The 25,395-nt window shown below is 36.1% G+C and overlaps 1 protein-coding gene across 4 annotated transcripts in view; it reads right to left on the bottom strand.

Annotated features, from left to right (window-relative positions):
* The window catches only part of CAPRIN2 (caprin family member 2), a 59,493-nt gene extending 34,458 nt beyond the window's left edge, over positions 1-25,035 (bottom strand). For all 4 annotated transcript variants that reach the window (XM_074194794.1, XM_074194796.1, XM_074194795.1 and 1 more), the window contains exons 1-8: positions 24,847-25,035; positions 23,671-23,890; positions 18,698-18,760; positions 12,516-12,602; positions 10,014-10,252; positions 8,578-8,660; positions 3,026-3,193; positions 1,671-1,714 (exon numbers count right to left, since the gene is read on the bottom strand). In XM_074194794.1, coding sequence (XP_074050895.1) covers positions 1,671-1,714; positions 3,026-3,193; positions 8,578-8,660; positions 10,014-10,252; positions 12,516-12,602; positions 18,698-18,760; positions 23,671-23,847 — 861 coding nt within the window. In that variant the 5' untranslated portion in view covers positions 23,848-23,890; positions 24,847-25,035. The remainder of the gene's footprint in view (positions 1-1,670; positions 1,715-3,025; positions 3,194-8,577; positions 8,661-10,013; positions 10,253-12,515; positions 12,603-18,697; positions 18,761-23,670; positions 23,891-24,846) is intronic.
* Positions 25,036-25,395: the final 360 nt, after the last annotated feature.

The following is a 25,395-nucleotide window of genomic DNA, read 5'->3' as shown; positions in this document are numbered from 1 at the left end:
AAAACCATGGAGTTTGAACAAAGTCCAAGGACTATTTCCTTTAATTTAGAAAGAAAAAACTAATCTCATTGTCTGATCTCGTTTTATCTCTTATACTTTATGATTCTTCCTTAAGGATATGAGTTCTCTCTCATTACACTCAATTTGGATCAATATACAACATGGAAACAACATAAAGACTGACAAATTGCTTTCTATGGGGGGGAGGGAAGCAAGATTAGGAGAAAAATTGTAAAACTCAAAATAAATAAAATCTTTAATTAAAAAAATAAATGAAAAGCAAAATTTTCACTACCTCATAAACTGGTTGAAAAGGTGAGAAAGGGGGCACCTTACCAACTGCTCTGAGATAAGTCTAGTTCTAATAACCAAACCAGAAAAAGAAAACAGAGAAAGAAAACTTTATATTCGCTAAATAAATTTTTTTTATTAGTTTATTTACGGCAATGGGGCTAAGTGACTTGCCCACCCAAGGCCATACAGCTAGGTAATTACCGAATGTCTGAGGCCAGATATGAACTCAGGTCCTCCTTACTCCAGGGCTGGTCCTCTATTCACTGCACCACCGCTGCCCCTTACTAATGAATGCTGATGTAAAACTATTGATTATTAAAGATACATATTTTAAAAATTATTCACCATGAACAGTGAATTTGATTCAGAAACGTTGACTGATTTACAGTTATATGAAAAAATGGAAAACATAACAAGGTAAGAAATTGAGGTGCTATGTAGAGAGTTAAAAGGAAGCATAATGATTTTGATTTGGAGATATACTTACTTAATCAACAAAAATTTTATTAAAATAATAAAATGCATAAAAATACCTGATAGTTAATGTAATAAAGTATACATAAATATAACTACAAGACAATATATGGAAATAAGACAGACAAGTTGGAACTACTATTTATATTTACAATTGTACTATGCAAATACAGTAAAAATGATAATATTCAAATTTAAAGCCATATCAAAATTATAAAAAAAAATTTACAGAATGATGAAAAGTAGGAAAAAGGAGTTTTGTGTTTACAACAAAAACAAAAAAATAGTACTATACTAATGAAAAAGGGAAGTTCAAAAAATATTTAAGCCTAATTTTTTTTAAAAATGAATTCGGCAGGACTTTTTTTACTTTTTATTTTATTTGTTTAAGGCAATGGGTTTAAGTAACTTGTCCAAGATCACACAGCTAGGCAATTATTAAGTATCTGAGGCTAGATTTGAACTCAGGTCCTCCTGACTCCAAGGTTGGTGCTCTATCTTCTTAGCTGCCCTTTCAAAATGCTAAATGATAGCTAATATTATAATCAGACATGGGCAGGAAGAAATTATGTAGGAAGAAATTATGTAAGATAGAATCTCAACTACATAAATTTTTAATATTTTTTCTCCAAATAACAAAAATCTATGCTATTTTTCCTCCTCAATCCCCCCAACTCAGGAGATGGATAGCATGCTTTGTCACCATTCTATGGTGACATTAACTGAAGTTTTTATAGAAATGCAACTAGAATCAGAAAACTCATGAATTAGAAAAAAATGAAAATCTAATTTAGTTTGAACTCTATTTTACCTTTAAATGCTAATTATTAACATTTCTAACTGTAGTGAGTAAGATACTCATTTACTATCATATCATCAAAGCTCTTTTCCACAACTCTTACCTCTTGTGGTTGAATCTCAGGCTGTGTATGCTCCATAAGAGATTCTAGGGAATGAAGAGAGTACATTTAACTGAAATTCAGGCAAGAATTATCTTTCTAAACTAGACAACTATTTTTTGTTCCAAAAGTATACTAAATATAACAATTTTTTTTACTTGTCACAGTACATGATTTATGTAGAATGGTCCACTTTACTCTTTACAAGTTTTATGGTTTATGGTGAATTCGATAGTTTTCATTAAAAGATGGGCAAAGTCATATTCTCCCCAATTAAAGTTGAATCTCCTCATTAAGTCCTATGCCTTCAAATAGCTACTATATGTAGCCATAGTACTGGTCCCACAAGAGGAGCAGGAGTGTGCCAGAGCCAACTCATATTGGTTTGCAAAAATCAACTGTTAAATTTTCAGTGTAAGCATTTCTACCTTAGAAATTAGCAAACACTACACAAAGTCAGGATTTTATTTTATTGTTATATTGACTCTAGATTTAACATAGTGGTAAAAGAAAATATTAGTAACACAGATTAAACTTAAAAGTATGTAATTTTTTTGGAGAAAGTCAATTATAAACATTTACCAGAACCTCCCATGTTAATTCAAGTTAATAACACCTATAATCCAAACATAAACAGAAGCATCAACAGCTTCTCCTAAAGAGAACTGGAGGATAAGGAAAAATAACTGAATTTGTAAATTTGTGCTGTATTATGATTTATTAAGTTTTGTAGCTTCTTTGTTTCTTTTAAATGAGGGGGTTTACTACAGATTATCCTGTTTTAATTTTTATTTATTTAAGGCAATGGGGTTAAGGGTGACTTGCCCAAGGTTACACAGATAAGTAATTATTAAGTGTCTGAGGCAAGATTTAAAATCAGGTCCTCCTGACTCTGGGGCTTGGCTCTATCTACTGTGCCACCTAGCTGCCCCAACCAATAGTTTGTTTTTTTTAAGGTTTTTGCAAGGCGAATGGGGTTAAGTGGCTTGCCCAAGGCTACACATCTAGGTAATTATTAAGTGTCTGAGACCAGATTTGAACCCAGGTACTCCTGACTCCAGGGCCGGTGCTTTATCCACCCACCAATAGTTTTTAAAACTTCTTGTTTTAATCAGTGATTTCCAGAAGCAACATAATTAAGCATCAAAAACATAGCCTGGAATTTCTTTTTAATGTTCACTGTATAAATAGCATCAGTATAGCTTTAAGACAAGTTTTTCTGTTACTCAGCAACAAGTAAAAATTTACCCGGACTATGGATAACAAGTGGTTTAGGAAAAGCTAGATGATTCACAATGATTAGTGTTAAATAAATAGTTATCAACACAGAATCTAAAATTCTACTATTTATATCAAACCTGATTCTTTAACAGATTCTATCTGTAATAACTGCTTCTTCTCTGATTTTCCTTGGATTTCTTCATCTAGTTCTTCTTGCTGCTTTATAACATTGTTTCGGGGAACTGGAATACTTTCAAAATAGCCAGAGGTCAGCAATTTAAATAACAGATCCTTCATGTGTTTGTCTAAGATAGAGAAATATTAAGAATTAGGAACCTTGCAAGCTTTAAAAATTTGCAAATACATAAACTTGAGCCCTCTCAGGCACAGCAAAATTTAAAAACTAAAAATGAAAACACATTTTAATTTAACCTTTAACCTACTACAGTAGCCCTTTCACTAGTCTATTTTTATGCCACCCAGAATTTAATACAGAAAAACAGAATGCAAACTGGTTTGGCAAGACATTTGAACCAAGGCTCCTTTAAAATGATGGATTAGTTTATGAATGGATTAGCTCCATTATGAAAATGGAATTCTACCATGAGGAAGAGTCAAGGCAAATCTTTCCCTTTAAATCCTTACCCAAAGATATCAATCAAGCATTTATTAAGATTCTACTATGGGCCAAGCAATGTAAATACAAAGACAAAAGCACAATAGGCCCTACTCTCAAGGAACTTATAAGGATACACATTAGAAACAACTTGTAAATATTTAAGTAGGTACAAAAACACACATATTTATATATCCTTTCACATGTAAGGTAAATGAAGAGAAGAGGAAAATAGTAAACCCAAACAGATTTTATGGTAGTAACTAATGAAAGATGGAATAGAGTAGGGAAAGGATTGAAGCAGAGGGGCCAAATTAGAAAGCTATTAAAGTAATCTGGTAAAAGAATGAATAATGTCTAAACTAAAGTGGCAGCCATGTGATTGGAGAAAGATTCAACTCATGTGAGAGATGTTGGAGACTAAGAAATGACAAGGTTTAGGCAACTGACTGGGTCAGGAGAAAGAGGAGTCAAGGAAGACCTCATGGAAGGAGGTTCTCTATTAATTCTGGCAGCTCCTTGGCTGGTCCTTGTTTCAGGACACTTTAAGTCTGAAATAACTAAGGGTTCCAGGTGGAAATATTCAATATGTAACTGATGATGCTGACTGAAGGTCAAGTAAGAGACTAAAAGTACAGATGTATATGCAGGAATCATTTTAAAGATAAATGAACTCATGAGAAAAAAATGAAGTCATTAGGTGACTAAGAAAAAAGAAAGGGTTCCAAGACATGGAGAATCCTGAGATTGTGGGCATGATAAAATGATCTGGTAAAAGAAACTAAGATGTGATCAGACATGTAGGAGAATGAAGAGAGAACAGAGTGGTAAGTGATGAATACTGAAAAGAAGTTAAAGCATGAGGATTCAGAAAGACTAGCGAAGATGGAAATTAAAATATCATTGGTAATTTTGGAGAGAGCATTTTCAGTTGAATAATGAGGTCAAAAGCCAGATGTGCTAATAGTGGCAATGAGTCTATAGATCTTTTTTCAAGGTGATCTAATTTTCTAGGAAAATTTAAGGAAAAAAACTTCTGGAAGAAGATGGGGGTCCCTGAAGTCAATCTAAAGTCATTATCATCTGTTGCCTTTAGTCCTATTCACATGCTACTAAACAAAGCTGACTGTTCCATTACAAATGTATGTTTCATCATCTTAACTGGGCCTTCCAGTATGGCAAGGCAATCCTTTTATGCCTTTCCAAATGATGCAATCTCACCCACTATAGTAGTTTTACCAAACTTTTCATCGCTCTTAAAGTGAAATCCAGTGATGTGGCTTTCTTGCTATTCCTTTAAGAGGATACTCCATTACCTGAATTAGTATATTTTCACTGATTGTCCCCAATACCTGGAGTTTTCTTCTTCCTTATCTCTACCTTTTGGGTGCCTTCAAGTCCCAACTAAAACCACTTCTACTAAGCCTTCCCTTTCCTCTGAGATTATCTAGTATACTCAATAAAGCTTGCTTATATATTTGCATATTTTCCCCCCATTAGAATGTGAGTTCCTTAGGGCAAGGAATGTTTTTTGTTGAGCTTTTTCTTTTTGGCTTTCTTTGTGTTCCTAACAACTTAGCACAGGGCCCGACACACAGTAAGCAATTAATACTATTGACTGCCAAGAGAATCAAGCACCTCACTATCATTACTTAACAACCAAAAAACTGAAGTATAGCTAAAGCTATTACTTTACAATGAGAAAAACTGTCTTTTACATCAACTAAATGCATTTTAAAGTAGCAATTTATAGCTAAAAAAGCAATACCTCATTTTTGTCAGATTTCATGACTACTGCTCCTGACCCCACCTAGAAGTACTTTTCCAATACTTACATATGCAGCTACAATTCTAAATTTATCAAATTCTAAGGAATTACACCTGAAGAAAACAAAAGCTAAGTGATTTAACGAAGTTAATATATCTCAAGGAAAGAGTTGCTTCTCCCACCCTTAAGGAGGCCCTATACAATCTTTTTAAAAGTGATTACTAAATTTCATTTAAAATAAATTTAGATAACATCAAATACTTGCTAAGACAAACCCAGGAACTTTATGAACACAATTAAAAACACTTTTTATGCAAATAAAGTCAAATCTAATCAACTGGAGAAATATTAATTGCTCATGATAGGAAAAGTCAATATGAAAAAATGATAATTCTATCTCTCTTAATTTACTTATTCAATGCCATGAAACTACTAAAAAATAAAACTGACAATAAAAGGTTGCAAAAATAAAGCAACTTTAAAAGTATGTTGTGGTCTGACACATTAAGAATTCCTCTCTAAAAATTTTTAAAGTAATTTTATAGAACAAAAGGTCAAGAGTATCAAGGGAATCAAAAAAGTGGAGGAAGATAGTCAAAAGTACCAAATCTCAAATTATATTACAAAATGGTAATCATCAAAACAATGTGATACTGGTTTAAAAAATAGAGTGATGAGCTAGCAGAATAGATTAGGTACACAATAAATACAGTAGTAAATGATCATACTAATCTAGTGTTTGATAAATGCAAAGATCTAAGCATTTGGAACCAGAAATCACTGTTTAAGAAATATTAATGAGAAAATTGGAAAGTAGTATGGCAGAAAATAGGCATTCATTTTACACTGTATACCAAAATTTAAGGTTAAAATAAGTATATGAATTGGACATAAAGGGAGATATCATAATCAAATTAGGAAAGCATGGAATATCTTCCTGTCAGATCTATGGATAATGGAAGAATTTATGACAAAACAAGAGAAAAAAATAATATGGATATAAAATGGATCATTTTGACAACATCAAATTAAAAAGATTTTACACAAACAAATCCAAATACAATCAAGATTCAAAGGAAAGCAGAAAACTATTTTTACAGCAAATTTCTCTGATAAAAGTCTCATTTTTTTTTTTTTTAGGTTTTTGCAAGGCAAATGGGATTAAAGTGGGTTGCCCAAGACCTCAAAGCTAGGCAATTATTAAGTGTCTGAGACCAGATTTGAACCCAGGTACTCCTGACTCCAGGGCCAGTGCTTTACCCATTGCGCCACCTAGCCGCCCCTCCATTTTTCAAATATATAGAGCACTGAGTAAAATCTGTAAGAATTCAAGTCATTCAAGAAATTAAAGTTAAACGTCCAAAGGGCAACAAAAATGAGCATACCCTTTGATCCAGCAATACCACTACTGGGCCTATACCCTGAAGAGATGATGAAAAAGGGTTTAAAAACATCACTTGTACAAAAATATTCATAGCAGTCCTGTTTGTGGTGGCAAAGAATTGGAAATCAAGTAAATGTCCTTCAATTGGGGAATGGCTTAGCAAACTGTGGTGTGTGCATGTCATGGAACACTATTGTTCTATTAGAAAGAAGGAGGGAACAGGAATTCAGGGAGCCTGGAGGGATTTGCATGAACTGATGCTGAGTGAGATGAGCAGAATCAGAAAAACACTGTATACCCTATCAGCAACATGGGGGTGATATTTAACCTTGATGGACTTGCTCGTTCCATCAGTGCAAAAACCAGGGACAATTTTGAGCTGTCTACAATGAAGAATACCATCTGCATCCAGTGGAATTTGAACAAAGTTCAAGGACTATTCCCTTTAATTTAGAAAAAAAAACCTGCTATCTTATTGTCTGATCTTGTTATCTCTTATACTTTTTGTTTCTTCCTTAAGGATGTGATTTCTGTCTCATCACACTCAATTTGGATCAATGCACAGCATGGAAACAAAATAAAGGCTGACAGATTACTTTCTGTGGGGGGGGAGGGAAGTAAGATTGGAAGAAAAATTGTAAAACTCAAAAATCAAATCTTTAAAAATTAAAAAAAAACCTTAAATTTAAGTCACATAAAATAATTAAAATGGGGCGGTTAGGTGGCACAGTGGATAAAGCACCGGCCCTGGAGTCAGGAGTACCTGGGTTCAAATCCGGCCTCCAGAGACTTAATAATTACCTAGCTGTGTGGCCTTGGGCAAAGCACTTAAACCCTATTTACCTTGCAAAAAAAAAAAATCTAAAAAAAAATTAAAACAATTCTAAGGCACCATCTCTCATCTATCAGATGGGCTAATATAAAAGAAAAGGGAAATGACAAATGGTGGGAGAGGATGTGGAAAAAATTAGTATGCTAGTGCACTGTTGGGAGTTGTGAACTGTTTTTAACCTTTTTAATTAATAGATTAAATATTAAATTTAAGCAATTTGGAACTCAATCCAAGGGGCTATACACTTGTGCATATCCTTTGACCTAGCAGTATCACTACTATGTCTGTATCCCAAAGAGATCAAAGAAAAAAGGAAAGGACCTCTATGTGGAAAAATAGTTGGGGAGGCAAAGAATTGGAAATTGAGGGGATTTCCATTAATTGGGGAAACAGCTAAACCAAGTAAAAGTATATGATTGTGATGGAATACTATTGTGTAATAAGAAATGATGAGCAGGAGGGTTTCAGAAGAATATTGTTTATAGTAAGAACAATATTGTACAGTGATCAATTGTGAACAATTTAGCTATTCTCAGCAATACAATGATTCAAGACAATCCTGAAAAACTTAGGATGAAAAATGCTATCCACCTCCATCACTGGTCCTTAACACAGAGCAGCTAACTGATGTGTTGAATTTAACATTTTTATAATGCTTGGTCACAACATGAAATTAATCAATTCATGCAAATAACTCATGTTTATAACTGAAATAACTCCTATTGATATATTCCTTTAATTTTCAAAACACTTAAACTATGCTTTTGGGCAGACATCTCTAGTTCACAGGACAGTAAACTGGAGCACAGAGGTTAAACCTAAGGTCATAGGTCTGCAGCCAGGCTAGCAAATTTCCAGACTAGTATATATTTCCACCAGACTATATAGGTTCTCCACTTCAAAGCTCTCTAAAATACTATTCCAATTGAATATAAGCAAATCTTTTTGTTTAACATCACTAGACAAGGAAAACGTTCTAATTGAATTATCATGTGATGTGATGAGAGTTCTGATGCTTCCCTCAATGTAAACATTTAAGTTTAATACTAAATTTCATAGAATAAAGTTTGTAGGCATCCAGAGACTCACATGTTGTTCCTGCCACTGCTTTCTCACTACCTTCCAAGAGGTCCCAAAAGTAGAGTGATGACTGTTCCATCTGATCTTCAATACTGACAATGAAAAACAGCAAATATAAAGCAACTTTATTGTGACACATTATGAATTCCTATCCATACATTACTAAATTAATTTTCTTTCCAACTGAAAGGAAAAATTAAACCCAAAACTGCTAAAGCAGATTTATCTACTTAGAATTCTAATTCAAGTTAATTTCTGAAATAATCTAACTTTAAAAAAAAAAAAGAAAAGCAATCTTCAGGCTAAATTCATTACACATATTTATCAAAAGTAACTATTAAGGAACAGACAAGTTTAAAGTGACAATTTACTGACATAGTATCATCAACTCATGACTGCTAATGTTAAATAAGGGAAATTATATGAGTTCTGTAATGGATTACTTAAGAGCCCTTCTACATGATATTGAGTCAGATAAAAGTGTTGTTGAGTCTAAGGTAAATATACATTTGCACAATGCCTGAGTCTACATTCAATAGGGGAAGGAAATGGACAAACATGTACTGGTGATGGCCTTGGGGATCAAGTGTGTCTAAATGTAAAAGGCCAAGTATCGATTGAAGTTTATAGCTTTCATATAGAATTTTAGTTTTCTTGGAAATCAGACCCCACAGATGAATTTTAAATTCACATAAAATCAAATACCAAACTTTCTAAAAAAGAAAAAAAATTTAAAAATTGTCTTGTTCAGGGGGCGGCTAGATGACGCAGTGGATAAAGCACCGGCCCTGGAGTCAGGAGTACCTGGGTTCAAATCCGGTCTCAGACACTTAATAATTACCTAGCTGTGTGTCCTTGGGCAAGCCACTTAACCCCATTTTTGCCTTGCAAAAAAAAAAAACCTAAAAAAAATTGTCTTGTTCAAAACAAGATGGATAACTGAAAAGAACAGTATAATGGGGAGAGGGGAAGGAATAAAAAAAATTCATAAGAGTCAGATTTCAATAAATTTTTTTGCTTGTGACTTAGCTACTGGGTTAAGTTCTTCAATTTTTACCTGTGGCATGCCTGTGGGATAATGACTAAATATCAAGTACTTCTCTTTTCTGAAGTTTCAATTTTGTTGGAACAAGCTAAATTTTGCTTACTTTATTTAAGGGGAGAAAGTAAGAATGCAAAAACTCTGGGATTATAAAAAGATCATTTTTTTACCTTAACAAAGTTTTTCCTAAAATACTCACATATTACATTAAGGTTAAACAGATCCTCAGACAATCTTTTTTTAAGAGTCAGTTCTACAATACTATAATATCCAAACAGGACTAGTTTTCCACCCCTTTGAAATGCTATGGCTCTTAATCATAAGATTTACTGTTCCTCAAAGCTGTTTCTAATTAATTCCCAAATACCAAGAAATTAAAATAAAGTGTGTGCCTCGTTTGTACCTCAAACTCTCGTTTCTCTCAGGGCATGTGAGTTTTGAAAACTTAATGAGGTAGTCTAGTTCTCTTGAAGGCAAATATAGTGCACCATTCAAGCCACCTTTGAAGTCCTCTTGTACATGTTCTTGTGTGAAATTCTGTAAAACATACTGAACTTGAAATATAGTTCGAAGTTTCTTTTTCTCAGCCTCAAGTTTTATGATGTGCTCTCTTCTCTGAGCCTTCTTCTGGGCTTTCAGGAGCTATTAAAAAAAATTGTTATTGAAATTAGCTGCCATCTATACCTTCCATTAACAATTTCATAATCAGAAAATTAGATGTAAGGTTTAGAGCTAAGAAGGACTTCAGAGAGCTAGTCCACTCCCTCATTTTACAGGCCCAGTAGATAAAGTCCTTGTAATAGCAGAGCTAAAATTCCAAATCTTGTCCTCCAGTTCCAAATCTAGTGCTTTCCCTACAAGATGTTACCTTTATTCTAAAAAAGTTATTGAAATTGTTCTCTTAGGCCATCTAACCCAGAACAACTAAAGATTCTAAACATTTTAAGCATGACAATTAAAAAAAGTTAATGGGTTAGAATATGTAATAATCCTAATTATACCAATTTACAATTAAGTGCTTTTAAATCTACCAGATAAGCACTTACTAAATAATATTATTATAAACCAAGTACTTTTCAAACTGCTGGAGAACTAAAGAAAAAAGCAAAAACAGTCCTTGTCTTTTGGGCCTTATATTCTAATTGGAGAGAAGATTAAGTTGGATTATACAAGGTAAATACAGAGTAAATGAAGGTAGGCTTAGATGGAAAGCTACCAATGGATTAGATTAGGGGATGGAAAAGGACATCTGGAGGAGGTGGTGCTTGAGTCAAATCTTAAAGAAGTCAAAGACCCTAAGAGTTAGGCAGGAGAAATACTTTTCTGATACAAACAGGAAAGATAGATAGAAAAATGTAGAAAAGAACTGAGTTAAAAAGAAGTCAAATTACCTAAAGTTACCCAATGAATGGCAGTGTCTATGACTAGAATTCAGTCTTCTGTCAGCCAAGAGGTTAATCCTACTCTATAATCTACTATGAGGAAAATCAATGAAATACAGTTAATCCTAAACAGCTAACTAATTTTTGTGAGAATAACTTGAAAGCAAAATTGTATGTATATATGTATGCATGTATGTATCTATAATTTGCTTTCCATGTTCCAGACAGTTAAAAAAAAACTAACAGGCAGTTGCAATGAGAAAAAGGACCACAGAGAGTTATAAAAATGGTCAGTTCTAACTAACCAGATGACTTACTTTGCAACAAAATCTATATGAACGTGTTTCCCTAAGGCAGCATTCCCTAGAATTCTGCCCCATCCCCATCCCAATTGTCATATCTAACAAGCAAATCATACTAAACAATAGTTTTACTTTACTCTCTTGATTGGTTACTCAAAATGTACGATTATCTAATGGAAAAGGTTAACATGCAGATTAGCCAAATGTTGTATTTTAAGCCATAAATTTTTTGGTCACTAGAAGTACATGATAACATAGGACACAATCGATTTGTCTCAGCATACGGTGATAGAAATCATACTGGTGATTTCATTCATCCAGGAAGTTTCCAGGCAAACCAACTCCATCTAATGCAATTAAGCCTTAAAAGGTCACTAGAGCACCAAGAAGTTAAGTGACTTGCATGAGTTCATGCTATGAGAGTATATCAGAAATTAGAATCCAGGCCTTCCTAACTTTGAGACCAACTCTCCATCCACCTTGCCATTCAATACATATTATATTTAAAATAATTAGTCATCTGAATTCTGCCATAGCAAATGTCTAACTGAAATAATCCTCCAAATATACTGACATGTAAAAAAAAATACCAAGTAAAAATTATTGTTTTGTTACTTTACAGTGAAGCTATAAAGTCCTTAGCCAGTCAAAACAAAAACAAAACTTAACAATTCAAGATTTACCGTAAAGATGAAAACTAAATAAATGCCCTTTGAATAAACCATAAGCAATAGCTCAACAAATCATGGTTACAATACACAAATGTAACAGAAAATGACTATGCCACAAGAGATGAATATGGAGAATTTAAAGAAGTTTTATATGAAATGATGCTGAATGAAACAATAAGATCTAGAAAAATATATACAATTACTACAACCATATAAAATAGAAAGAACAATAGGTAAACCAACACTATATTATACCAGGCTTTCCCTCAGAGAAAAGTTAAGAAAATTTACCATCTTTATAGAGGTGAAGATTAAAGTCTATTTAATATTGTATATACCAGTGATTTTTATAATTATGTATATATGTATCATATATAATTATAGGTGTATTATATATATATACTACATTATATGTACATATGTATATGTATATATGAAATATATATACATATATACTGCTATTTTTCCTGAAACACTTTTTTTTTTTTAGGTTTTTGCAAGGCAAATGGGGTTAAGTGGCTTGCCCAAGGCCACACAGCTTGAAACTTACATCTTGACTGAGTCCAGAAAAAGTTTTTTGAAGCTCCTTGGCAAATTCCAAGTTATGTAAGACTTCTTCATACTTTTCTACTGCTTCCTATAAAACAATTAAAAAAACAAACATTTGACCTTCGTGAGTCTATGTCAAAATAAGAGAGCTCTATGATAAGAGAAGGGAAAGAAGGAAAAGGTTAGTCTCAAGAAAAGGCAGCAAGTCAAAATTCAAAGAGGAGGGATTCATTCAAAGACATTGTACTTGGTATAGTATTTTGAAAGCAGTACTAGTCAATTTATTTGTTTGAAATCTGAAGCTCTGACACTTCTTGCTAAACATGAGGCCAAAATGGCTCATAGTATTCTCTCTTCGAAGTTCTATTCACTGCACTACCTAGCTTCCCCTGTCTCTTTTTTTAAAGTGTGAAATGTTAGCCCAATAATTTGTCTCATTCCAAATACAGTAGCAATAAAAATCCCTACTGAAAAGGGAATTTATATTCTGATGTAAAAAATAACAGGCACATATATAAATATATACAGTGTAAATATAAAGTGATTATATATGGAACAGTTAAATAAATAGAAGACACAATAGGAGAGAAGACACCAGTATCTGACTGGAGAAGGAAGTCTGAATAGGTTACACATATTTCATACATAAGACTGTGCTTGAGATACATCTTAAAATCAAGGGACTAAGAGGTGAAATAAAAGATTCCTGTCAAGGGGGATGGCTAGTGACAAAGCAAAGAGACAGGAAAGAGTCCTACGTAAGGAGCAGGAAGGTCAGTTTGGCAGAAATCACAAAGTGGGAGAGAGAATAATGTCTAAGGAAAATGGAATAACAAATTGGCAACAGGTTTTTAAAAGCTACAGAGGACTTGATATTTGATCTTAAGAGGCAATAGGAAGCCAGCATTACTGGATGAGTGCAAGACTCATTTAGTCAGACTTGCATTTTAGAAAAATTACTTTGGCAATAGGGTACAGGATAGAAGGGAGTGGGGAGAACGTAAGGCAGAGATTAATCAGGAGGCTGCTGGATCGAAGAAAGTAATCTAAGGTAAGAAGTAGATTGAAGGGGGGCTGATGTGATTATTTATTTACATTAGATAGGTTATTCAAAATGCAATTGAGATATTGCTTAAGCTACCATATTCTCTTAAATAGGTCACTTTAATACTGTGCTTTGTGGGTCATCAAGTATTTTTCATGAAACAAATAACCCCATTAGCCAAGTAGTACAGATATTATTATCCTCAATTTATAGCTGAACAACTTGGGGCAGGCTGAGGGATATTAAATAACTTGTCCAAGGTATATAGCTTATTTCAAATAATAACACTAGGAAAACATCGAGTTTTCTGTCTGACTTTAACGCTGTTTCTACAGTGAATTGTCATCGTAGTTCCTTCATAGATTTTAAATTATACCAAGTATTTATGCAGAGGAAGAAAAATTATCTTCCAAGAACAAGATATGCTTGGTGATATTTTCTAGTTATAATAGCATTTTCATTTCAATGAGATGGGTACCTGATATGTACAAGATATGAAACACAGGATAATGATTAGGAAGATGATACCCAACCATGGCAGTTCTCAAAACACTAGACTCATGAAACCTTAGTAACTACATGTTAACTTAAATGAATGCTATGAGGCTAATTAAACTGTGATTACTAAGATTCATTCCATAACATCTGATTTTTGAAGTACTATCCTCATAAAAGTACGTGAGGACAGGTTCAGAATTTGAAATTTTTATAACAGTTAAATACTAAATATAATAAAGATAAATACTAAAATATAATTCCTTTGAGAACATAGATTGATAGTTTTCTGGAGAATGTATACAAAAATACACACACTGAGGTGGCTAGGTGGTACAGTGGATAAAGCAACGGTCCTAGATTCAGGAGTACCTGAGTTCAAATCCAGCCTCAGACACTTAATAATTACCTAGCTGTGTGGCCTTGGGCAAGCCACTTAATCCCATTTGCTTTGCATAAACCTAAAAAAAAATGCACATACACATATGCATTTAAAAATATGAGGTCAGAAAGGAGAGGTAGAATAGGGTAAGATATTTTGTATAAAAAATATATTTTTTTTTACACTGAGCTTTTGCAATGATATGGAAGGGGGGAAAGTGAGGGGGAAATGGGGGAACCTTCACTCTCCTCAGAAATGGCTCAGAAAGGAAACAGCATACACAATAGGGTATAGACATCTAGAGGGGAAAGGGGGAAGGGGGGGATGTGGGTGATAGAAGAGAGGGTAGATCACAGGAGAGAATAGTCAGATATAACACATTTTCTTTTTTTACTTCTTGTTAAGTGGCTGGGATTAGGTGGCCTGTCCTGGACCACAGGGCTGTATGCTGGGTCTCTGGATGGTATGTTAGCTCAAGGCCTCTTGGCCCCAGGGCTGGTGATCAGTCCACTGCACCACTCAGCTACCCTACAGCACATTTTAGAAGAGGGACAGAGTGAAAGGAGAGAGAAAATATAATATATGGTAGTGGAGAGGAATGGATGGAGAGAATTACAATCAGCAACAGTGGAAAATTATGGAAGTAACTTCTATGATTGATATAATAAATGTGATCCACCCGAAACAGAGATGATGGTATCAGGACACAGACTTAAAACACATTTTTTTCTTTTTACTTTATTTCTCATTGAGGGTCTATATTTTTTTGGGGGGGAGGTATTATGTTTACTCTTAAACAAGAATATATTAGTAATGTATAAAAAAATAACTTGTATAAAAATATTCATAGCAGCTCTGTTCATGGTGGCAAAGAACTAGAAATTAAGTAAATGCCCTTCAATTGGGGAATGGCTTAAAAAAATGTAATATATCTATGTGATGGAACACTATTGTTCTATTAGAAGCCAGGAGGGATGGAAATTCAGGGAAGTCCAGAAAGATTTGCATGGACTGATAGCTGAGTCAGATGAGCAGAACCAGAGGAACATTGTGCACCCTAGCAGCAACATTGAGGTGATAACCAACCTTGAAGGATTTGCTCATTCCATTAGTGCAACAATCAGGCACAATACTTTAATTTTCTTCCTTAAGGTTATGATTTCTCTCTCATCACATTCAACTCAGATCAATGTATACCATGGAAAAATGTAAAGACTAAAAGACTGCCTTCTGTGGGGGGGTGGGGGGAAGGAAGCAAGATTAGGGGAAAAATTGTAAAAAATTCAAAATAAAAAAAGGAAATATATGAGGTCATACTTTTATTCTATCCGTGCCTTGGTCAGATCATAGCTAAAATATTAAGTTCAGTCCTAGGTACAAGGAAGAATATTGGTGATCTGAAGAAATACAGGAGGGAAAAGCAACATAGTAATAGTAGTACTAGTAATAGTAATCATCATCATCATAGCATTTATAAAATGCTTTTAGGTTTACAAAATTCTTTGCATGTTATCTCATTTGATATGCAAAAAACCCAAAGAAGTAGGTTTTATAATTACTCCCATTTTACACATAAGAAACTGAGGTTAAGGGACTTGTCAAGGGGACACACAACTAGTTAAGTGTCTGAGGCAGGATTTGAACTTGGTTTTTTCTGAATTACAGGTCTAAAAACCACCTACAAGGCCATCTAAGCTACTTGAGGGAGAAGATTCATTCATGCCAAATGAGGCCTGAGGAAACCTGAATATAATAGATTTTGTCAATGTCACAGTAATTAATCTTCAAGGATTTGAAGGACTATGAAATTTAAGCAGGTTCACACTTGCTCTGCCTTGGGTTGTATAATAGGCTGTCTTCCACTAAGGTCTTTAAGCAAACTGTAGTTGTCTGTGGCTAGATGTAAATGTAAAATAAACAATGTAAAGGAAATAATTGTTTAGGATTTAGCTAAATTAGGCTTCTGAGTTCCTTCAAGGTTTTGTGGTTTCTAAGGAATGTTAGAGTAGTTAGGAAAAAAAAACACATGAAAAGCCGATTGATTAAAGGAAACTCAAGTTGAAAATTAAAGGCTAAAATGAATTTGAATTTGAGGTAAAAAATCAAGATCAAGAGAGGGTCAGAGCATTATGTTAAAAATTTAATTTGAACAACAGAAGGTCTACCCTGAACCTTTCCTTTAGTAAGTATTAAGTATATTCCCCTTATCAAAGTTTAATCAAAAAATACAATAAATTCACACTAGGATAAAGCTAACAAGATGAAATGAAATATTTTTAAGGTGTTTATCAAAGTGCCTGGCATATTATGCTATAAAAATGTTAGCTATTACTATTCTTTTTTTTTTCCAAAGAATATATTTCACAAAACAGAGGAGCCATCTGGTCCAAATTCAATATTTTAGATCACAAATTGGATGACCTACAGGTGAGAGCTCTATAATCATTGAAACCTGGATCTGGAACCTGGGTTTTCTCATCTTCAGAGAGAAAAGGGTTGAAGTTAAAGAGTAAAGTTTTAAACTTGATCCAGGTGGTACAGTGGATAAAGCACTGGCCCTGGAGTCAGGAGGACCTGAGTTCAAATTTGACCTCAGACAGTTAATAATTACCTACCTGTGTGGCCTTGGGCAAGCCACTTAACCCCATTGTCTTGCAAGAAAACCTGATCCAACTCAGTAATTTGACCACATCAGGCAACAAAGAGCAGTCAAGAACTGAACTCTTAATCCTAACTATAGAAGGGTTCGAATTATAGAGGCAGGGGCCTTGAAACATACCCTAAAAAAAGTCGACTACAATCTCAACATGAGTCAATGTGATATGCTTTCTTCTCAGTTTGAGCCTCCCCCTCAAAAGTTCTAGGTCCAACAGGGTAGCAGCTTTGTGATCATTAAAAAGGCAAAAATTCTTAGTAATTAGTGTTTTCTAGCAGTAGAATGTGTTGCCTTAAAACTCTTGCTAGGGAGGGGAGAAATATATTTGGAAAAAAAATCCTTGTAAGATAGTATATTCTCCATTCAAGTAGGGCAGAGCTTCTTAACTTGGGGTTCATAAACTTCTTGAAAAAAATACAATTTGGTAACATTTCAATATAAATGTGTTATTATCCTATATTTTATGAATTTAAAAACATTCTGAGAATGGCCCCATTGACTTCACTAGACTTTCAAAGGAAGTCAAAACCCCCTGAAGAAGAAGACAGGTGACAACCTGTGTCAACTAGGTTATAGAGGGGATTGTACTAAGTAATGAATTTCACTAGACAATCTCCCAGGATTCATTCCAACTCTAATTCTAAGGTCCAATAAGCTACACCATATAGATGGCAGCCTCCAATCTATGTATAAGCTTGATTCTAGGGAGACTAATTAATAGAAAGATTCTCCCAGTATAGAATTCAGGCAAACTGCCAAGTTATAGAAAAAAAGACAATTTGACCTAGAGTTAAAATACAGTTTAAGTCAAGAGAACCTAGAGTTTAAGCAAAAGAGTAGATGGAAATTGGCAGAATTTGGCAAATAAAATTGGCAAATAAAAGCCTAACAAGGCATGCCAGTGAACAGAAAGAGAAAAATGCTTTATATTTACTTAATGCACCTTGGTACAAGTTATCAAGACTAAGTTAAATAACTAGTACACACATACTCTAAAATCATTCCCATAAAAGAACTTCATTAGGCACCAATACCACAAGAAAGATAGGACAACAAAAAGTCATTTGAAGTTAAGACATAGTTCTTTTCTTGCTTGCTCTGATAAATGATGGTAAGAGGAAAGAAAAAATTACTCAGCAAAAACTGCCAAAGAATCCTCTTTCGGGTTTCCCTTGGATTTATGTCCTCATGATCCTATGTTTTTTGATGAGAAGAGTTGAAGAAGAAAAGGATAGAAATTTTATTTCAACTGAGATTGGGTTGGTAGAGCTTCAAATTAAAAGACAAAATCAATTCAACGCTTTAAGAACATGAAGGAAAAATTGACTATTCTTCAAAACTGAAAGGAGAGTAAGAAAAAGAAATTACCTTAAAGCACTTACCTCTCATATTTAGGATCCCAAACTCTGTTATTGATAGGAACTAATAGTAAGTACATCAAGAAATCTCAGAGACATGAAGACTCAGTGAGACCTTTATTCAACTCACTATATCTTCATTTCTCTTCCCCATTCTATACAGTCTTTAACCCTATCAAATCCAGAAGGTTTTTCTCCCTTAAAAATTGAAGCAGCCAAGTTTTTTAGAGAAAGACTATCTACTTACCAATTGGTCTGAATTGAGTGGCTCTCCATTTTTCAGGCGATCCTTATAATCTTCTAGTTTGAGCTACAAATAGAAAAACTTTTAGTTTAATAATTAGTTTGGAAATTAAGTTTTTCTAAATAAAATTTGCTTTTCTTCTATGATTAAGATATTTTGATAAATGCTAGGAAAACAAATGAAGGACAACAGTCCTATGCTTAAACATTTAACTGAATGTGGGTTAGGAGATAGGACGTTTTACATACATACACAAATAACTAGAGTATAAGCTAAAAATACAATAGAAGGATGGCAAAGATTGAGAAAAAGTCCTCTAAGATTTGATGGAGAGATAATTTTTCAGCTGGGAAGATGATCAGAAATCAAGAAAAGAATCTTAGAAGCAATTATATCTAATACAGTTCCTTATGGTACAGCTTAACAAGTAAATACAAACAGCAATAAATAATAGATTTGGGTTTAGTCGGAAAGGACAGGGGAATGAAGAAGGGAGAAAAATGGAAATGGTTTACTGCCTGTGTAAATTCATAGTATTAAGGTACATCTTTCAATTACAAAGAAGACTACAACATCAGGGCAGTAATGCCATGACAAGCAAGTGAATTGGATTTGAGTGAGGGGGCACTAAGCAATCCGATTTTCTCCTCCTGAGTCATCTGGGTCTAGTGGCCAGATATAAATCAGGATGACTGAAGATGGTCTGATGAGGCTGGCTGAGTGATTTCCACTTTGGTTAGAACACAGAAAATGTGAAGAGAATAATGTAAAATAAGACTGGAAAGGCATGATGGAGTCAGATTATAGCTGGTCTTAAAAAACAGGCTGAGGAATTTGTATTTTATCTGGGAACCAAGGATCCAAGGAAGGCTTATTTTTTTTTAAAGAAAGGAAGTGGCATGATCAGGCCTAAGTATTAGGAACATTTTGGCAGCTGTGTAAATGAATTGTGAAGGGAATAAAACTAGAAAGATTTAAGAGATTATCACAGGGAGGCTAGAACACACCAGTCCTGGAGTCAGGAGTACCCGAGTTCAAATTCAGCCTCAGATACTCAATACTTAGTTGTTTTATCTTGTCTCCATTTTGTATAAGACAAGATAAATGAGTTATCCAAAGTCAGATTTGAGGATTCCTGACTCTTAATCCAGTGGCCAACCCATTATGCCCTCTCACTACAAGGGAATATTATTGGAATGCCAAAGGGCTTTAAGTACCATAAGGAGTTTATACTATGCTAGCAAGGTAAAGGAAGTCCCTGCAGATTTTTTAATTTATTTTTTAATTAGAGGAAGTGATGTGATCAAATTACGGCATTAGGAAGATAACTGGCAGTTTCATTGAGAATTTTCAGGTATATTTTCTTGGCTAGATATCAATCGTCAAAGCTGTATAAATAACTGAAATTTTTTCCTCTTTAGATCAATTCTGTTATCTTTAACTGCTTTCTAGATATACCTGGGTGTCATGTCAGTTTATCAAAAGCAGCATATCTGAAACTGAACTTGACTTTTACCATTCTTTTCCCTCTCTATTGCACATATTTATTTCCTTGTCAAGCCCCCTTCATTCTACCTTTATGGTAGTACTCATCCTTCATCCCTCCTTTTCAACCTCCATTTCACCTGCTTTTATACCTTGCCTTTGTCTCTCTTGCAGATCTGGCACATAAAACCAAAGTGTCCTCTGCAATCAATTTTTTCAACACATGTTTACTTTTTTCTCTTCTTTCAAAGATTTTAAGAACATAGTACTATATATGTGCTAGTATGAGACACAACTTATACTACTAAATCATAGAGTAGATGTGCTTGTTAAAAAAAAAAAAAGATGTTCTTTTTTCATTTCAAACATCTGTGTGTTTTCTTGTTCTCTTCCCTATCTCTTGCTGCGATTATAAAAGCTTTGAGGGGCAGCGAGGTGGTGTAGTGGATAAAGCACTGGCCTTGGAGTCAGGAGTATCTGGGTTCAAATCCGGTCTCAGACACTTAATAATTACTTAGCTGTGTGGCCTTGGGCAAGCCACTTAACCCCATTTGCCTTGCAAAAACCTAAAAAAAAAAAAAAAGTTTTGAAATAGAATTTCAGGAGTTCTCACTATTTCAAGTTTGTTTTTTTAAAGAAATTCTTCAACAAGCAAATTTCTTAGTTTGCTTACCTTGATCAAGTGTTAATATTACAGATATTTTACAGATATCTCCACTTTGACAAGATCAATGACTTATCAAGCTTGAGGCAGTATTCAAAATTAAGACTTTCTGACTTTTTTTCCAGTGGTCAATCCATTTTGCCCTCTCACTACAAGGGAACAGTATTAGAATGTCAAAGGACTTTAAATACCATAAGAAGTTTATACTATACTTGCAAGGTAAAGTAAGTTCTTGAAATTTTATTTTATTTTTTAATTAGAGGGAGAGATGTGATCAAAATACTGCATTAGGAGGATTACTTTGGCAGCTAAGGGAAGGCTGAATTAGGCAGGAAAAGCCAACTGGATGAAGATGGACCATTTAAGAGGTTATTACAATACTTTAAGTAAAAAGTAGTGAAATGGGGTAGCTAGGTGAAAAAAGGGAAAAGTGGGGGAGGCCAGATGGCGCAGTGGATAGAGCACCCAGCGGCCCTGGAGTCGGGAGTACCTGAGTTCAAATAACTGCTTTTTAGGTGACTGGAAAGATGAAGGCCTGTTTTCCACCAGAAATAATAAGAAACAGAATCAGCATAGAAGAGAAAGAAGGAATGGTTATAGAGGCCTAACTATTATCATGAATGAAGGTGTTTAGAGGGAATAGTTACAAAAGAAGTTAATATCCCACACTGCCTTATGCTTTGCTGAGGTCAAAGTGAATGAAGAAAGATGAGGTAAGAAGGTCACCTTAAAGAGAACAGTTTCGGTTAAATGATAGGGATGTGTCATTTTGAAAAGGGATTAAAGATAAAGTGAATCTAACAAGTATAACCAATTTTTTCTATTTTTTTTTTTTTGGTTTTTGTTTTTTAGGATTTTGCAAGGCAAAGGGGGTAAAGCGGCTTACCCAAGGCCACACAGCTAGGTAATTATTAAGTGTCTGAGACCGGATTTGAACCCAGGTACTCCTGACTCCAAGGCCGGTGCTCTATCCACTGTGCCACCTAGCAGCCCCTGCCGATTTTTTCTAAAAGTTCTTTTAGTCAAAGTCAAGATTGAGTTTTCCAGTTATTTTTTTGTGATTGATAAAGACCAAGAGGGTGGGAGAGAAGGGATACAGGGGAGGTCTGATCATGTATTTGTAGAGTGAAGGGAATGGAGAGATGTGAAGAGTCATTAGAGAAAATGGATGAACGATGAAACAAGGTCATAGAGAAAAAAGGGTGCCAGGAATACAGGTATAGGGGTTAAACTTGGCAGAGAAGTTCATCTCATCCTCTAATGTCAAAAGGAGGGGAAAAAAGGGCAGTGAGAAAAAAGTTTCAGAGAGGTAGGGGGATTTATTACCTCAAAAGAGGAAAATAATCTGTTCAGAGTAATTTAAAAGCAAGGTTTGGAATAGCCTACTGTTCAACAAAGAGAGCATCCTAATACTATCTCAACTCTTTGTTGAGTTTTGTGGTTTACTTCAATTGTATCCTTTTTGGATGTGCCAAGTGCAAGAGTAATAACTTTCATCCCAAATTCTAAAAAAGCAACACTATGAAAACAGCTCTCCTATGAGAAATGATAAATCTTTAGTGTTACTACATACATTGGTATATACAATCACTACTAAGCACTTGATGGTAGTCCTATAACACTGTGCTGACTTACACATAAATCTAGATAAATTGCGTAAAGGATGTCACTCCTAAGTTTCCAATACACAGCAGATATGGTATATCATTTGCAGAGACCATACTATTGATCTATCTTCAAAATGTACTGAGTTTTGTGTATTCAGTAAAGTTGATGCATTTGTGCTGATTCATTCATATTTATACATTTACTTTTATATTTATACTAGTCAGATTAGATCGGATCTGTGGCCAAAGGGAAGTTACAAGTAATGGACCTCCTAAATACTAAAACCTATGACCACAGAAACCAGCTTCACACTAACCTACCAACTGATGACTTAGCTTCTGAATAAGACACTCACACAGACACACACATAAACACCCCTTTCATAAAATAATTCCTAAAGTTCAATAGAACTTGATTTCACATTTATTTTCCAATATTTGAAACTCAGGGTCATTTAGAGTATCAAAAGGGAATCACTGGGGCAACTAGGTGGCGCAGTGGATAGAGCACTGGCCCTGGAGTCAGGAGTACCCGAGTTCAGGTCTGACCTCAGACACTTGGTAAATGCCTAGCTGTGTGGCCTTGGGCAAGCCACTTAACCCCATTTGCCTTGAAAAAACCTAAAAAAAGAAAAAGGAAATCACTAATAATTATTTAATAAATAAAATTATAAAACTGAACACATGAAATTCAATGTAATAGTAGCCCCATGATTCAAAGAAATTAGTTATGGCATGAATTTGGAATTTTTACGTCAGTCTTTAGAATCACCTCAGACCCTGTATTAATCCTTTCACTTTCAATAAGCATCTCTAAATAGATGCACTTCCAGATCACATCATCTTTAAGTTAGAACACTGTTAGAAGAATGTTCCAGAGTATCATTACTCAAGCTTCTCATCACTGCTGCAACTGTACTGCAATAACTACTGCAGAAAGAACACAAGAAAATAAGGGTTGGGGTTTTCAAGTTACTGGTATTCCTTATCGCTGAACAATGCCCTTTTCATATTTAAAAAAAAAAAAAGATGAATGCTTTCATAATGCTCTCAGCATTTTGACAACAGCATGAAGAGTAAGAGAAGCCTAAACCCGTTAGTTAAATTAATGATAAATAAATCTAAATGTTGCTTTGCATATACACTAGATCTTGATTTTATTCTTAGACAGGGAGGTGCCCAAGTTTAAAACATCTACCAAAGGAACTGAAAAAAGTTACCTTCTTTTTTTCAATATTTCTAATCTTGTGTTTGAGACATATGAGTCCATTATCAATGTAGGTCTCGTAGGCCTGGGAAGAAGTTACCACTGAATTCAGAGCCGACTGTAATGGGCTGAGGGGAGGCTGGCTCTCCCCACACGGGCTGAGATTCACTTGCTGCTTGGCTGATTTCATAATCTCCTCTTGGCTCTCAGCTGAATGGCCTCAAGGTAAATGGCTAACATAAAAAGGAAGAAAACAGCACCGATGAAAATTTTGAAACCCAAGTAGCTAAAATAAGGGAGGGAAGGAGATAAGCATCAGCACAAGGAGAAACAAGATAAGCACAAATTAGAACTAAAGGGAAAAAAGCCTCCTACCACAGGACAAATATCTAACTCCATTCTCTCATCTCTATTATTGCCAAAGTCCCCTCTGCGCAAGTTCAAAGCCAGTACAATGCCACCCTCCTTCCACTCTTTCTTCAAACAGAGATTATTCGTGTAAAAAAGGCAACGATTTCAGAAAATTGAGCAGAACTGCCGGGGTTGAGCCACTGAAAGGGCTCCAGTGCTCTTCATAAACCTTCTCACATGCCAAGGTTTGCGGGGTCCATCCCTGCACGAGACTCGGGGGCAGCCCCTTTTAAAACTCTCAGGAAAATGCTTCCCACGCAACTTTGCAACGAGTGAAAATCTAAGATTAAAACGTCCGTAGGACCAACCCCGGGTTGCAACTTCACCTCCACCGTCCTTAATGAAGGCAAGCAGCAGCACCCTTGCGGGAATGCAGTCAGCCCCGGGATGCTAGACCTGCGTGTCAGGCCCGCTCGGCCCTAGGCGGACCTGGAGAGTGCGGTGCTCAGGCTTTCCTTTCTGAGCCGCAGGGCCATGTCGAGATAAGGGCCATCCGCTGCCTGCTCTCCCTTCTCTGCCAAGGTGGAGCTCCATGTTCCCTTCACCATTCCAGCCCCCGAACAGCCTCCCCCCCCCCACTCCAGGCCAGCGCCATACGGAGACAGGCTCGGCCCCGAGTAGGGAACTCGATCCCTTGGAGCTCCAAGCCTTGGCTACGGCGTGGGGTGGGCGAGGGCAGGGTGAGCCAACGCCGCCGCACAAGGAGACCCTGGCAAAGCAGCACAAGGGGCTTCCGGCTGCCGGAGGAGCAAACAAGACACCGAAGCCCCGGCCTGACCTCCCGGCGCCGCCGGCCTCCGCCGTCCTCTGTGCCGCAGCGCCCCAGCCCCGAGCTCCGGCTCCCGAGCGGCCTCTCCGGCCCTCCCTGGCTCCCAGCGTCGGGGCGCGGCGGCGCGCCGCGGCAGGCTGGCCCCAGGACCGGCCCCAGGACCGCCGCGCAGCCCGAGCGCGAGAGGCAGCTGCGGCCCGCCCTCTCCGGCGGCGCACCTTTATAGAGTCCCCGCCCCACGCTCGCCGCGGCCCGAGGCCCGCCCGCCGAGCCCCGCCCTTCTCCCGCGTCCCGGCCCCCCCCCCCGGCGGGCTGGGCCGCCTCTCTGCCCCCGGGCCCGCTTTCTCTGCGGGAGCTCTGAGACTCCGCTGCCATCCCACGCCCTCTCCTCCGGGGGCGGCTGCCTGCCGAGCAGGGCGCTATGCCCACAGATAAGATGGAAGAGGGAGGGAAGGGTGAAGTACAAAACCTGAATTACTCCTGCCGGAGAGGCGTGCTGGAGAAGTTGGCTGCATCACCCCGGGGCACCCGACGCAGACTGGCCCTTCGGCGCAGGCA

The sequence above is a fragment of the Macrotis lagotis genome, chromosome 7 (genome assembly GCF_037893015.1).
Source record: "Macrotis lagotis isolate mMagLag1 chromosome 7, bilby.v1.9.chrom.fasta, whole genome shotgun sequence".
Classification (NCBI taxonomy): Eukaryota; Metazoa; Chordata; class Mammalia; order Peramelemorphia; family Peramelidae; genus Macrotis; species Macrotis lagotis.
This window is presented reverse-complemented; position numbering and strand designations above follow the sequence as displayed.